Consider the following 14,234-nt stretch of genomic DNA (forward strand, 5'->3'; position numbering starts at 1 on the left):
ACCATTTACCAAAGTATTTCGATAGAAAATAAATTCAACATTCTTTATTACATACTTTCACTTGTTTACCAAGTTCCTCCATAATAAAAAGAAAAAAGAAAAAGAAAAAGAAATCATATGATAAAAATTATCTCTGGTTCTTGAATCTCATATTTGTTCACTCTTAACTCTTAAAGTCAAACACTTCACTTTAGTACCTACTCATCCAAGTTAGCAGTCCCAACAAGCAAAACTAACTTCATACTATCTCCAAACTGTTTCCTCTTCTGTTACTCCTTTCCCTTGATTCACTTACGCAATAGACATCTCCAAGTTACACCTTCCCCTACCTAATTCTCCCAGCTTGATCCCCAGCCTAAGAATATTCTATCATAACAAACTCACAGCTTAGGATGGGGCAAGGGAAGTAGTAAGATTACATAGGTGGACATGAGGGTGAAGGCGTCTGTCGACAGATATGGCACCGGAATTCAATCACCATACTTGAATTCGTCTCGTTAATCCCACATGCATCTCCATGGTACCATTCTATTACAGCAAAAAAGAGATAAACAAGACTCTGAAAAAAGGAAACTAGCTTAATTTTAATCATGATAAAAAAAAGAAGGTTAGAAAATGGTTTACTTTCACAATTTTCACAGGCGATGAGAGTTGATCCGGATTCAGAGTCCATGGAGCCGCATAAACGACACTCACCTCGAACTTGAACAGCACCCGAGTTCTTCAAAGGTTTAGAAAATCCATCTCTCGAGAACTTATTGATCCGTTCATCACCAGGCTCTCTTGATAAGCGGAGTCCATTCAACCAATAGGTCGAGCACCTTTCTTGTCTTGCTTTCTTAGCACTGCCTCTGTCTCCCACAGTTTCCAGCTTCCGTTTCTCACTCCCTCCAGGAACTTGACTTTCATCCTGCAGCCGAATAACCTGCTTCGTTTGCCTCCCTGAACGTCGCAGTGGTTTGCTTGCAGCAACCTTTTTATGTTTCTTACCCCTAAAGGATATTCTCCCTGCCTTTAGCCGAAGTGAGTTGCGAGCAGGTATGACCGTTTTACGCTTTTGTGTCCGAGCTCCAGTTTTATTACGTTGACTCCCTGCGGGGCGGCTTCTTCTCTGTACGATGGGTTGTTCTTCTGCTAGCTCTGCTCTTTTGCATGGAAGACAGATGTACATGCCTTCCTCGTCCGCTCTCCTGATATGCTCTTTGTGAAATGATTCTGAAATTTTTTATCATAGCTGATATCAATAAAAAGCTCTGGCTAAAATAATATTTTCTATGAAAGAGCATGTTAGAAGTCACCTCTTGGTTCGGATTAAGTTAACTACTACTTACAATTCTATGGGCATCTTTTCATTGAAATTTTTTAATTCATTCATATGCATTTTAAACATCACTTTCAGTTCAAGAAGGTTTTGTGTAGCTCCGTTTGTGATATATATAAGCTAGGTTCTTATTAGAGTACCTACATAAGCTTAGCTAAAAACTATATAACAGAAAAAACATTAAAAGAGACTTACTTTTGCAGATGTGGCAGCACGCAGCATCACTGTCATTGAAGAAAAACATACCAAAAAAATCAGTTAAGAAAGGTCACTACTCAACAGACAAACAAAAACAAAACTACAAGATATGTTTTGAAGGTCGAATGTCATGCAATTAAGACAAGTGAAAAATCAGTTATAAGCGTAGTCAATATATGATTGTTATGCTAATCAAGACTAGAAAATTATGAAGGTAAAAATGGTGGTGATAAGAACATACCTCAAAGGCACATGTTCCTTACATTGCTCACACAAAGAAGACTCGGGTCTTTCTGCCCTTTCAAACAGGTATGACAATCCTTTTCTCTCTGAGGACCTTTTCCGTACTTGTTCTATCTCAGGGTGTCTAAAAGAGCCTCCTGGGTTACTAGTTTTTCGTACAGCTTCTCTCTCTTCAAATCCTTTCAGCAGATGTAAAGGCACATATGATTCATTCAGCCAGTACTCTCTTCTTTCACCCGAGGATTCTTCAATCATCCGACCATTCTTCAATACAACATCCGGAATATAAATAGATCTCTTTTGACCAAAGTCAAGGAGATACTCAACAGTCTCTTCCTCTATGCACTTCCCACGGACAATCACTTTTTTGAACAGCCTGGCAGATTTTTTGGATTCTTTGTCCGATGCAAGAAGAAGATGACTGTTCTCAACATCATCCCACTTTATGTAAGAATGGAGTGTCCTCACCTGTAAATCACTGAATTGTTAGCTGGATATCATCCAAGGCTAAAAAACATCCTACAAGTAGACAAAGTTATAGGACACAACGGTACAGGAAATGATGTAAAACTGCAAATGCTAGTAAAATAACCATGTGAGTGAAAAATTCAAATAAATAAATCTCTAGAAAAAAACTTAAAAGGATCTCATTACCATCTACTGTATATTCATGCATAGGTCAAATCGAAACGGAAAATCTAGTCAGGATGTACCAATACACCCTTTGTAACTTCAATATTGGTGTTTCTTTTCTATACCAACGAAACAAGAATTACATTCAGTCAAGTTTATATTACCTGAACACCGAGCTGCTCTGAAGTCGTGGATGACTCAACAGCTGCTTCCCAGGCAACACGTCGGCTTCTCTTAGCGGGCTCTGAACTCTCAGTAGGATACATTATTCCTGGAATATTCACACTTCCACCTGCATAGTTAAGAGTGCATGAAGAATGAAGCAACTAAATGAAAGTGAGGGAAATATTTAAAGACAGTAGAAGAACAAAATAAAGAAAAATGTAAACCTTGTTTAGCAGCATTCGAGACCAAAGAGCTAGGCAAAACCTTCCAGTTGAATAACTGCCGTGAAAGTTGGCCGCCTCTCCACCAACACATGGGAGATCCACCATTATTCTTTGCAGTAGTAGGGTTAACCCCAGACTCCAACGATGTCCCCCTTCTTTTACCAATGGTAGTCTTTGACGATGATCGTGTGGAAGCAATGATAACATGTTTAGACGAGCCCATTTCTACGGCAGAATCGACATGGTTTAGCCACTGAGGTGAAAGAACAAGATGATGCAAATTCGCCTCAAACTGCAAGTGTAATTCACAAAATCTTCATTAGGAAACGAAAAACTGATGCACGCGTAGATTAATCAATAATGTACTACACAACAATCAAGTGCTAATGAAATCCTATTTAAAGACTTCTGAAGACAGTTTGATCAAATGGAGAAGAAGCAAAACATTCAACATCCCTAGCAACATTATAAAAGTGAATAGAAATTGATTAAGCTTTTTGTAATGATCATAGGAAGAAAGCAAGCCGAAACTAACGTTTTAAATAGCAGCAGACCATAATGAAGATTCAACTTAGAAAAAATGCCATTGCAAAAAGAATATTTTGAAGGAGGAAAAACTTACTTCAACCAATGAATGTCTCAAGCTGTATATGCTTGATGCTTTCAGAATGTTTTCACGCCAAATACTGGAGTACTGTGGATTCAACCATGGACCAACCAAAAGACCTTGCAATCGACTTTCCATGGATAATAGCTGCGATATGATAGCCATAAGATGACTTTTGTTATCAGTGGGTTGACTGTTGGCAATCTCACTTTCCGAAGGACCCCGTAAAGCCCCGAGACTCATATTAAAAAAACAAATTTTCTCCCTCCTGGCATCCCCAAACTTGCAAGAATGACACCATCCACATTTTTCTTTCCATGCATCTAGGTAGAGGCCTTGGATGCTTCGCCACTGAAATTTGTTGGCTTTCATCAATATAGTCTTCAGCTGGGTCGACGCTATCTCTTCATCAGATCTCATATCATTAGCACGGTCAGGTGAGTTACGTGCCATCTCTTCAGAAATTGCTGTAGTCAACTGAGCAAATAAGTACTGGTTTCTGTAGCCCGATTCACTCTGCGCATTAGGTCTAACTTCTTCCCTTGTGTTCATCATATTTGTCTCTTCCATGACATCCAAACCATTGTTTGCAGTTTCGGCAGATCCTTCAGAACTCATATTAAGGATATCTGGTTCGGTAACAGGGATGTTCCAGTGCTTTTTAATTGCAGTTGTTACGTCAACATAGAAAATACCGCATGACTTGAGCTGCTCCAGCACAAGCATCACATCATTTGCATGGTAGTAGTTCGCTGAGCCTGAACCGTCGCTATCGATCCTGCAAATTCATGGTGGAAAACATCAGCAAACCTATGAAGAGATATCGTAACTCCTAAAATCAGCATATGAAAGAAGTTCATAGAAGTAGATGATAAGAAAAATTCCACATCAGCATACATTGCGGGTAAAAAATGTTATCAAGACTAAGGGTCAACAATTGCATCTAAACAAAAAGCAAAAGAGGCTATTCACATGTCTAAACATGCAATTCAACTTACTGGAAAATTACATGAACGACACCTAGTTTTAATGTTTTATATGTATTTTGGTTCATCCTGCATAGTTTAAGTTAATCTTCCAGCTAGCTAAAATAGGGGTAACGTTTTCAAAGCTAAAACCTTCACCCACGAACAATGGCATATGATCAGTATGCGTCTAAGGTTTTTGCCAGACATCATCATAAAGTTGTACAACTGAGGTGAGACAACAAAAAATGCTATTCCTTAAAAAATTATATACTAGTAAGAAAAAAAACTATTATGAGGAATCCACAAAATTGATCCCATTGAGATCATGCGTTATCCCCTTATAAGACAAGAACAAAGAAAGTAACTTACACCAATAAGTAGCCACAACTGCTGTAGTACTTTCGGCCATGGGGATCAATCTCTATAAGCTGTGATCCTCGAATTTGCTTTGCAGGCTTCAATCCTGGCACACGCCGGTCAAATGAACATTCAGGGCAGTACCAGGCACCCTCAGGCAAAAGGTCCAAGGCAACACCAATACACTTAGAATGATAGGCAGCTGGACAACCATCACAGCACACTAACTTACCATCCATTTTACAAATAAAACAGTCTTCACCACCGTTCCTGTCAGAGGAACCATCAGCAGATCTTTTATTAAGCTCTGATATCACAACTTCAGCATCCATCATATCACCACACAAACAGGTAAGTATCTCAGTTTTCAGAGTCATGGGCAGTCTGAAGTACTCATTTCTGAAAAAGTTAAACCGAGCTAGATCCACTCCAGGGCCGTGCTTAGAACCAGAAAATAGCAGGTACTCGACTACATAAAGGGGATAATTAACCACATCCAACATGTCCCAATCAAGACTCCTGCATTTAATACACGACAAGCAAAGCATGAGCACCAAAACAAGAGAAGCTTCATGTCCATTAAACAGCAATAAAACTACAAGACCGAAATAATAAGCATACCTCAGGCAAAGAGTCGCAGACTGGTCATCTTCACCAGCGAGTTTTTCCAAATCTTTTCTTAGTATTTGCAAGAGGGAAACATGAATGCTGTCAAACAGTAGACTAGGAGACGTGCACCTCAGCGCTTCCACAAAATCCTTCAACTCAAAGGGACTCAAAAACAGCACGGTACTGAAGGATCGCAGAAAAGTGTAAGTAGCAAAGACATAAGGAATGGGAAGACCATCCAAATTCAAATTAGGCGAGGATGGAGGTAACTGTGGCTTTGGCGGAAGCAAAGAGATCCTCTCAACGATCCAATTTTTCTCGGCTGTCACACAATTAACTGACAGAGCAGGCGATACTTCATCAGCTAAGCAAGCTGTAACAGTGCTACTGACAGGAAGATCATGATCCTTATCAGAGAGAAACTTATCAACAGAGTTAGCAACATGGTCAGGAAGATGATGCTCCCCCTCAGCACCATTAGCAACAGAAGCGTTGAGATCTTGTGGTGAAACACTGTTATGATCAGGAATAACATAATCCCCATCAGCTCCATTAGCATCAGGAGCATTGAGATCTGGCAGTGAACCACTGTTATGTTCAGGAAGAACATGATTCCCCTCAGCCCCATTAGCATCAGGAGCGTTGACATCTGGCAGTGAAGCACTGTTAGGCTCAAGAAGATGATGATCCCCCTCAGCTCCATTAGCATCAGGAGCATTGAGATCTTGCAGTGAAACAATGTTACGCTCAGGAAGATGATGACCCCCCTCAGCCCCATTAGCATCATGAGCGTTGGGATCTAGCAGTGACGCACTGTTATGCTCAGGAAGATGATGATCTCCCTCCGCTCCATTAGCATCATAAGCATTAAGATCTGGCAGTGAAGCATTGTTATGCTCAGGAAGATGATCCCCCTCAGCTCCATTAGCATCATGAGCGTTGAGATCTGGCAGTGAAGCACTGTTATGCTCAGGAAGATGATGATCCCCCTCAGCTCCATTAACATCAGAAGCGTTGAGATCTGGCAGTGAAGCATTGTTATGCTCAGGAAGATGATGATCCCCTTCAGCTCCATAAGCATCAGAAGCATTGAGATCTTGCAGTGAAACAATGTTACGCTCAGGAAGATGATGATCCCCCTCAGCTCCATTAGCATCATGAGCATTGAGATCTGGCAGTGACGTACTGTTATGCTCAGGAAGATGAAGATCCCCTTCAGCTCCATTAGCATTAGGAGCGTTGAGATCTTGCGGTGAAACACTGTTACGCTCAGGAAGATGATGATTCCCCTCAGCTCCATTAGCATCAGAAGCATTGAGATCTGGTAGCGAAGCACTGTTATGCTCAAAAAGATGATGATCCCCCTCAGCTCCATTAGCATCAGGAGAATTAAGATCTTGTAGTGAAACACTGTTATGCTCAGGAAGAACATGATCCCCCTCAGCCCCATTAGCATCAGGAGCGTTGAGATCTTGCGGTGAAACGTTGTTACGCTCAGGAAGATCATGATCCCTCTCAACTCCATTAGCATCAGGAGCATTGAGATCTGGCAGTGAAGCACTGTTATGCTCAGGAAGATCATGATCCCCCTCAGCTCCATTAGCATCAGGAGCATTGAGATCTTGCGGTGAAACACTGTTCTCCTCCAAAATCTGACCGCTGGATACGTCAGCAACGTGGACTTCTTCAAATCCTCCAGCCTCAAGATCATCTTGGACACCGTTTTCATCCTGCACGTTGGTTTCTTGAACTTCGCCATATCCATTCATCTGAACGAGTACGTCACCATCGCTGTTCTCCAGGTTCAAATCAAACCATCCCTCCCTCTCGTCAGCATTCAAATCACGGACCTCAGCATCCTCCAAATCACAGCTCGCATCCACGTTCAGATCAATCAATCTCCTCCTTTTGTTACTAGGATTCTCCTCATAACCCAAACCTTCATCAGCTTCCGGCACAGCCGTATTCAAATCCAAATCTAGAGCCTCCACAGGTGCACGATTCAAATCAAGATTCCCTCTCAAACCGCCATCACCAACCCCAGCATCCTCCTCCGGAATCTCTTCGTTCAAATCGACATCCCTCATCACATTGACCTCGTTCGGCAACATATCACTGCATCGGTTGATATTATCCGGAGGCCGCTTCCTGATCTTCTTAGGAAGATTCACTTGAACCGGCGTTTGCGCTTCCTCGAATTGGTCTTCTCCCACCACGAGAGCAGCAAACTCGGTCAAACTCGAAGTCTCCGTAACGCCATTCTCGTACACGATCACGTAAAATCCAGAAGGATCGTAGGATTGCACCGTACCGAAGCAGAACCCGACCCCGTCGATCTCCTTCCTAACGACTTTTCCCACCATCTCCATTGCTGTGAGCTACCTTTAGCTAAACAAAACGAGCGAACCTGTGAACCAACGAAGCAGAGAGAAGCCATTAGCCAAAGTTTGGAATTGCGAAAACGGATTATCTTCCTATAAACGATTACAAGTTGCAGGAGAGAGAGAGGGAGAGAGTTTTTTATCTCTACTCTTCGGGGAAGAAGGCCAGAGAAGGCCATCTCTCTCCCTCCCACACTCCTCAAACTTTTTCTGGTCTAAGTGTGATACATTTTATAAATTCGCGATATATATATATAGCTTCTCTAACTTTCTTCTAGATTATTATTTTACATGAGTCATGTTTATAGAGTTATATATAAACATGGTTTGCACTTTTCATATGTAGTCCACAACATATATGAACAGCAAACAAATATAAATCATATGTATTTTTAATCATAAATCATTTAATAGCAAATTGTCAAAAAAAAAATAGTGAATCATCATGATCTAGCCATCAATTAAATTAAAGTCACTAACAAAATAATTCTCTTAAAATATATTTAGATTGATCAAAAATATATTTATTTTATTATCAATAATAATCTATCATAATTATCATACTGTATTTTTTTTAAACATAGAATTATGATGTCTTGGTTTGAAAATATATATTATTAAAATTTGACATTTTTATAGATGACATATTTGGGTTTGGTCTCAAACATTAATTATATATTATTTATTGATTTATTTATTTGTAGTTTACAAATACATATATAACTAAAAGTAAAATTATATGCAACTATAAATTTATTGAGTATTAAAAAACTATCAAAATTTAAACTGGAATAAGTAATATATTGTATTATATATTAAGTTAATATGTGTATACAATATATTTATTTATTTATTTGTATGCTATGTTGTTTCCTTCAAAAAGAAAATATTTAGAACACAAATTCATTTGTCATGTCTCACATACAGCTAATTAGCTATCTACATAGATATATATTTTACTTTCTACTATGCTTTTTACATTTGTGTGTTTTACATATATAATGCTTTAGAGTTTAAAAATTTTATGTGTCAACGCTGAGATAATTTAAATATATTGTCGATAATATATGAACAACAAATAAAATAGTTTAATTCACTTTTAGTTATGAAAATTATCAACAATAAATTACAAAATAAAAAGAACAAAAAATTATCAAATAAAAAAAAAGAATAATAAATCATTACCAACTTTCCGAGTCAATTCATAGTTCTACGTACAACAAAATCAAGAAAAAGTAATTGTTAATTAAATTAAACTCAGAAACCAACACCATTAACAAAGATCTAAGAAACAAAACGTTTAAAAACCAGATCGACAAAAGAGGAAAAGATTTATATTCTTACAATGTCGGATGTCAGATGTCGAATATCAGATGCTAGATCTCAGGCCGGCAATGAACACGGAACAAAATCTCTTTTAAAGTACAAAATATTTATGTTATTTTAAACTTTGAATGTTTTCTTCACACGATATGAGTGGTTATATAACCTTGCAACTTTATCTTGTACACATGATTATCTTCTTATTAATCACTAATTTTCTGCCACGTCTGGGATATGTTAATTCAAAAACAAATCTATAACTTCCTTTTTTCTATAGATTATATTCCTAATTTCTCTGTGTAGAATATATGCGCTGGCTTAAAATGATAGGTTACTGAGATTCGATTTTTTGATAGATTACTTATTTTTGATTTAGATAGACATGTCGACCATATAATTTATTTGTTAGATTATGTAAGACCGACATTGGAATAAAGATGGTAAAGCCCATACTATAAGCGTAAATTATTTGATATATTTAGGAGTCGATATTCTGTGATATAATTGTTAAGAGTAACATTAATGTTTCATTAGACATGGTCCGAGTTATGAATCTTTCATTTTAGTAAAAATATATTTATAGCTAAAACTCAAAAGTTTTAAATTTAGGCATCCAACAGAATATATTTGGATCTTGTCATCAGCAATAAACAATATAAACTTTTTGTTAAGTATGAAATAATGTAATGTTATCTTACTTATATTTGTTTTATTTAGACATTATATGAGTGGTTATATAAACTATATGTTTTATCTTTTATAATTGTTAAAATTTTATAATTGTTAATTTTTACTAAAATTTTGGATAAACTATAGCACTGGAATTTTAATTTTTGTCTCTATATATATAATATTACAGTGTTATATTAATGTGTTATTCGATAAAATAAATTATTATAAGTTTTTTTGAGAAAGGATAAATTATTAGAAGTTGATATTTTATATATTACACTAGTTTTTCTAAAAATCACAATCATAATGAAATATTGAGGTTAGTATATATAGTTTAATTTTGTAAAAAAAAAAGTATTTTATGATTATTATTAATATTTTTACTACTCTCGTAATTTATATAAATCAATCAATCAATAAACAAGAAAAATTATATGAAATTGAAAAAATGGCAGATATTATTAAAAACAAACTATCAAATTGTTAAACTAAACACTGTATATTAGATTTTTTTTGTCATCAAACATTGTATATTAGATATTCAGTTAGTATATGCTGTTGCTATATATAGATCTATCTTAATTATATCATTACTTAAAGCCCTAAATTTTTTATTTGTATAGCAAAAAAAAGTCCTAAATATTTTGATTCTCCAGAGGGCCTATATATATTTTGGGTCGGGCATGCATCTCAATATAGGTGGTGTAAACACTAAAAACTAAAGAGCCAATTTAAGATTTTAAGCCGGTTTAACAAATCCAAACAGATAGATAATCGACGTACTTTCATTTCTGGTCAAGTCTTCTAATCGGCCTGGGCGTTCGGGTGATTCGGATTTTCGGTATTATGCTCATACGTATCATTCGGTTTTTACTAATTATCGGATCGGATTCGGTTCGGTTCCTACCGGATTCGGTTCGAACCGGATTTAACCAATGTTTAAAATCGTACAAAAAAATATTTTTAAAAACCTCGAAAATTGACCAAAAATATTCCAACATATATAAATTATTTGCAAATCTAATTAAAAATTAGTTAAAGTATCTAAATTAAGTAAAAAGTATTCAAAATAAAAAATTAAACAAACTACAAAAAAAAATTTGAATACTCTAAAATATTTAAATCACCTTAATATATATAAAAACATTAACATATTTAACTAATTTCGGATATCTTCGGATCCTAATTTGGGTTTCGGTTCGGTTCGGGTTATAACCAAAGTCCAAAGTAGTAAGCTCATAAGTTCCATTCGGATATTTTTGTAAAACAGTTCGGAATTGGTGTCAATTTTTCGGATTTAAGTTAAGATCGGTACTTCAGATTGAGTTAAAAACGTCCAAACCTACTTCTAATTGTGTTTCAAAAAAAAGTGTTTCAAAAAAAAAAAGGTCAAGTCTTCTAATTACGTCACAAGAGAAAAGAAAAAACTCAAAAACTCTTACACGAAATGGAGGCGACGATAGGAAAGGTTTTCGATTCCGTCTCTACCTTCTTCTCCGGCGTTGCTTCCGGCTCCTCCGATGAGTTCCCCTTGTGCGACACCGACATCATCTCGGTAACTTTTACCATTAATCTAATCGCCTCCGTTGTTACTCAAATCGTCCGCATAGGAACATCTAGATCACACGATTCTCCAGTTGCTTTGTCGATTACCTCTTTCATCTTCTTCGGATGGCGTTTTTTTATATTCATTATCAGGGATGTGAGAAAGAGCTTGCGGAAGCTCAGAAAGGCCAAGACGAAGGGTTTAAGAAGGAATCCATCATGCGATTATCATGGGCTCTTGTTCATTCGAAGATGCCTGCGGATATACAGCGTGGGATAGCTATGCTTGAAGGTATATATAATAAGCTTATATGTAAACTGAGCCTATGGTTCTTGTGAAGGTGGATGATATGATCCACGTCAGCAATGTGTTTCTGCTTTGCTTTGCAGGTTCGGTGGTTAGTGATACAAGTCCAGTGACACTAAGGGAGAAGCTATATCTCCTTGCTATTGGATACTATCGAAGCGGTGACTTTTCAAGAAGCAGGGATTATATAGAACGGTGTTTGGAGGTTTTGATCATCTCTTATCCATGGATTAGTCCATAATATCTTATTGTTGCTGATGTTTTCATCAATAGGCTCTTTTTTTCTTTCTCTGGTTTTAGGTGGAACCAGAGTGGAGACAGGCTCAGACGCTAAAAACGGCTATAGAGGACCGTATTGTGAAAGGTAAACCGTATGATGGTACTTAAAGCCGTTTCTCTTCTTCATTTATTTATTTTCTCTTGATTTAATTTCAATTTGTGTAAGCAGATGGTGTTATTGGCGTTGGAATCGCTGTTACTGCTGTTGGGATTGTTGCTGGTATTGCTGCAGCATTGGTACGCAGAGGCTGAGAAGGAAAGAAACCCGTACATGTGCATGTTTCCCTGATCTTCAGTGAGTTTGTTTAGTTTCTTTTGTGAGCTTGGAAGAATGTTTTTATTAAAGGGCTTGGCTTGGAAGAATGTTTTTATTTATGGAAAACAAATAAGTTGTAATTCCAATCTTATTGTGAATAGCTAAACAGTATTACTGAGTTGACGAAGCATCATCAAACAGATACTTTTATTAGTACTTAAGCAGAAATTAGAAAGAAATGCTACTCTTGTCAGGTTTTGATTTTGAGGGTGAACTCTAGATTCCTCCGTGTCCTAGCAAGGCTAGAAGAAAAGCCTTGTAGTCCCTTGATGTCTCTTTTGCTATGGCTTGATCGAGACTCTCATTGTTCCTCTTGTGATACAGCTCAGTGATATTCTTCAGGTCCTTCTCTGCTCGTGTGACAATCACACGGGTCAGAGCATCTTCATCAGTCCCTGCTGTGTTGATTGCATTGCGCAAAACCTAAGAGATTTAAAAAATACAGTATATATGAATAGCAGTTAGTCGTATTAGGAAAATATTATAGACCATGTGTAATATTTGCTATACAATTGTTGTATCTTTACCTTTGCGTAGTACCGGTTAGGGTTTTTGATGCACCTGATTGCTGCACGCAGTGCACTCAGGTACTCATTTGTAGGGTGGCTGAGGATATCCTGGGAATCATCAAACGTTTCATTACGGATGTTGTCATGAAGAAAAACTGGTATCAGTTGCTCTGTTTCCTCAAATTGATTTTAAAACTTAAAAGTCGTTTCTTTGTTGTCTTAACGTTTCCCGTTGATTGTTTTGTCACAGTTTAATTATCAGTTATAACATAACTTGATGTCCATGTTTTTTTGGTTTACCTTAGTGATCGATCTTCCATAGAGATCCTTGTAGCGGTTGAAGATTGCGCAGAGCTGCATGCTGCTCCTTGTACTTATCACCCTGATCGTTTCTTCGTGATCAACAGCCTTACCGAGGATTTCATCATGAAGAATCGCAGCCTCTGAATGCGCCAGAGTCTCATCAATTTCTTCCCCATCATACTTATAAGCAGACGCCGTTGCAACCAAGAGCTGTATCACAACGTCTCAAACGTTCAAGATCCAGTTAAAGCAAGAAGAGAACATTTTGAAATTAAAAAATTACTCACCTTCCTGATGTCGCCGGTAGTACGGGAGGCCAAGTCTTCCTCGAGAGAACGCTTGTAGAGGCAACGGTAAGCACGCCTGGTAGCTAATAGATCGTCAGGGGATCTCATGCAAGCAATCTCGACGAGGACCTTGCAGTCAGGAACAGGCTTTTGAAGAGCCAAGTTGGCCAAGAGAGCATCTCTCTCTGGAGGATCCAAAACCCACAAACAGATAGCTCTCTGCAGGTACCAATTATTTCTCCATGAGAATCACGTTTTTGTGAATTAATCGAAACACATGTGGATAAAATCTTAGACCTCAAAGTCGCCAGAGAGCTCAGATTTGAGCTGGTGAATGAGATCCTCATGGTATATCTCCTGGTAAGCTTGTCTGATGAGTTTCCTCTGGAACAAGTTCCGGTGTCCTAGGATCGAGATGATGGCCTTTTCATCGGTTCCAAATCCTGAAACCCAAGAAAGAAGGGGGGTAATAACCGAAACTTGAAGCACTACTAGTCTAAAAAGAAGAAAGAGTAGAACCTTGGCAAGCCTTCTTGATATTTTCAGCATCTTCAACAGGGGAGAAATGTGGAGGAGAAACAATGGTGGCCATTCTTTTTCTTCTGCGTAAGATATATATTTATCACTTTTTCGATATTGCTTCCATTGCACTTTGAGCTTCTTTATATAAGAGTTGTTACTGAGGTGACAATGCTATTAGCTCATAAAAAAAACTTCAAAATCCTCATTAATATGTAAATTTGAAACTCTTTTCTTCTTTAAATGCAGACCGTTTATGTATGACTTTGCCGTTATTTTTCGAAGGCGAAGGTTACTACATTTACATCCCAGTTAGATTTACTACATTTCAATACTTTCCTTCTAAGTGTGTAATAAAAGCCTGTGAATCATACAAACCTATGGTAACTCTTGTGTCTACTCTAAAACCATATTCTCCAAAATATTAGAGAAGAATCTATATACAAGTGCACACTCATCACTCATGTG

General features: G+C 37.4%; 3 protein-coding genes across 5 annotated transcripts; 1 reads left to right on the forward strand and 2 right to left on the reverse strand.

The window, feature by feature from the left end:
- Positions 1-4: 4 nt before the first annotated feature.
- On the reverse strand, positions 5-9,917 carry LOC103847538 (DDT domain-containing protein PTM). 2 transcript variants are annotated; one of them, XM_033282005.1, is made up of 10 exons: positions 9,051-9,917; positions 5,338-7,732; positions 4,729-5,235; positions 3,407-4,169; positions 2,785-3,076; positions 2,560-2,687; positions 1,761-2,230; positions 1,517-1,545; positions 625-1,215; positions 5-528 (listed from the first exon to the last, which is right to left on the reverse strand). In XM_033282005.1, exons 2-10 carry the CDS (start codon positions 7,692-7,694, stop codon positions 416-418), a joined length of 5,250 nt encoding a protein of 1,749 aa, XP_033137896.1. In that variant the 5' UTR covers positions 7,695-7,732; positions 9,051-9,917; the 3' UTR covers positions 5-415. The 2 variants fall into 2 exon arrangements, with proteins under 2 accessions (XP_033137896.1, XP_033137895.1); XM_033282004.1 differs by having other exon boundaries at positions 7,814-9,917.
- A 924-nt stretch (positions 9,918-10,841) lies between these two features.
- Positions 10,842-12,301, forward strand: LOC103846642 (mitochondrial fission 1 protein B). Its single transcript, XM_009123604.3, has 5 exons — positions 10,842-11,256; positions 11,400-11,538; positions 11,637-11,758; positions 11,854-11,917; positions 12,002-12,301. The coding sequence occupies exons 1-5, from the start codon at positions 11,149-11,151 to the stop codon at positions 12,082-12,084; spliced, it is 516 nt and encodes a 171-aa protein (XP_009121852.1). The 5' UTR covers positions 10,842-11,148; the 3' UTR covers positions 12,085-12,301.
- On the reverse strand, positions 12,182-14,035 carry LOC103846641 (annexin D8). Of its 2 annotated transcripts, XM_009123603.3 has the most exons (6): positions 13,767-14,035; positions 13,545-13,690; positions 13,248-13,466; positions 12,958-13,170; positions 12,676-12,765; positions 12,182-12,571 (listed from the first exon to the last, which is right to left on the reverse strand). In XM_009123603.3, exons 1-6 carry the CDS (start codon positions 13,837-13,839, stop codon positions 12,365-12,367), a joined length of 948 nt encoding a protein of 315 aa, XP_009121851.1. In that variant the 5' UTR covers positions 13,840-14,035; the 3' UTR covers positions 12,182-12,364. The 2 variants fall into 2 exon arrangements, with proteins under 2 accessions (XP_009121851.1, XP_033137898.1); XM_033282007.1 differs by having other exon boundaries at positions 13,545-14,035.
- Positions 14,036-14,234: the final 199 nt, after the last annotated feature.

The sequence above is a fragment of the Brassica rapa genome, chromosome A10 (genome assembly GCF_000309985.2).
Source record: "Brassica rapa cultivar Chiifu-401-42 chromosome A10, CAAS_Brap_v3.01, whole genome shotgun sequence".
Lineage (NCBI taxonomy): Eukaryota > Viridiplantae > Streptophyta > Magnoliopsida > Brassicales > Brassicaceae > Brassica > Brassica rapa.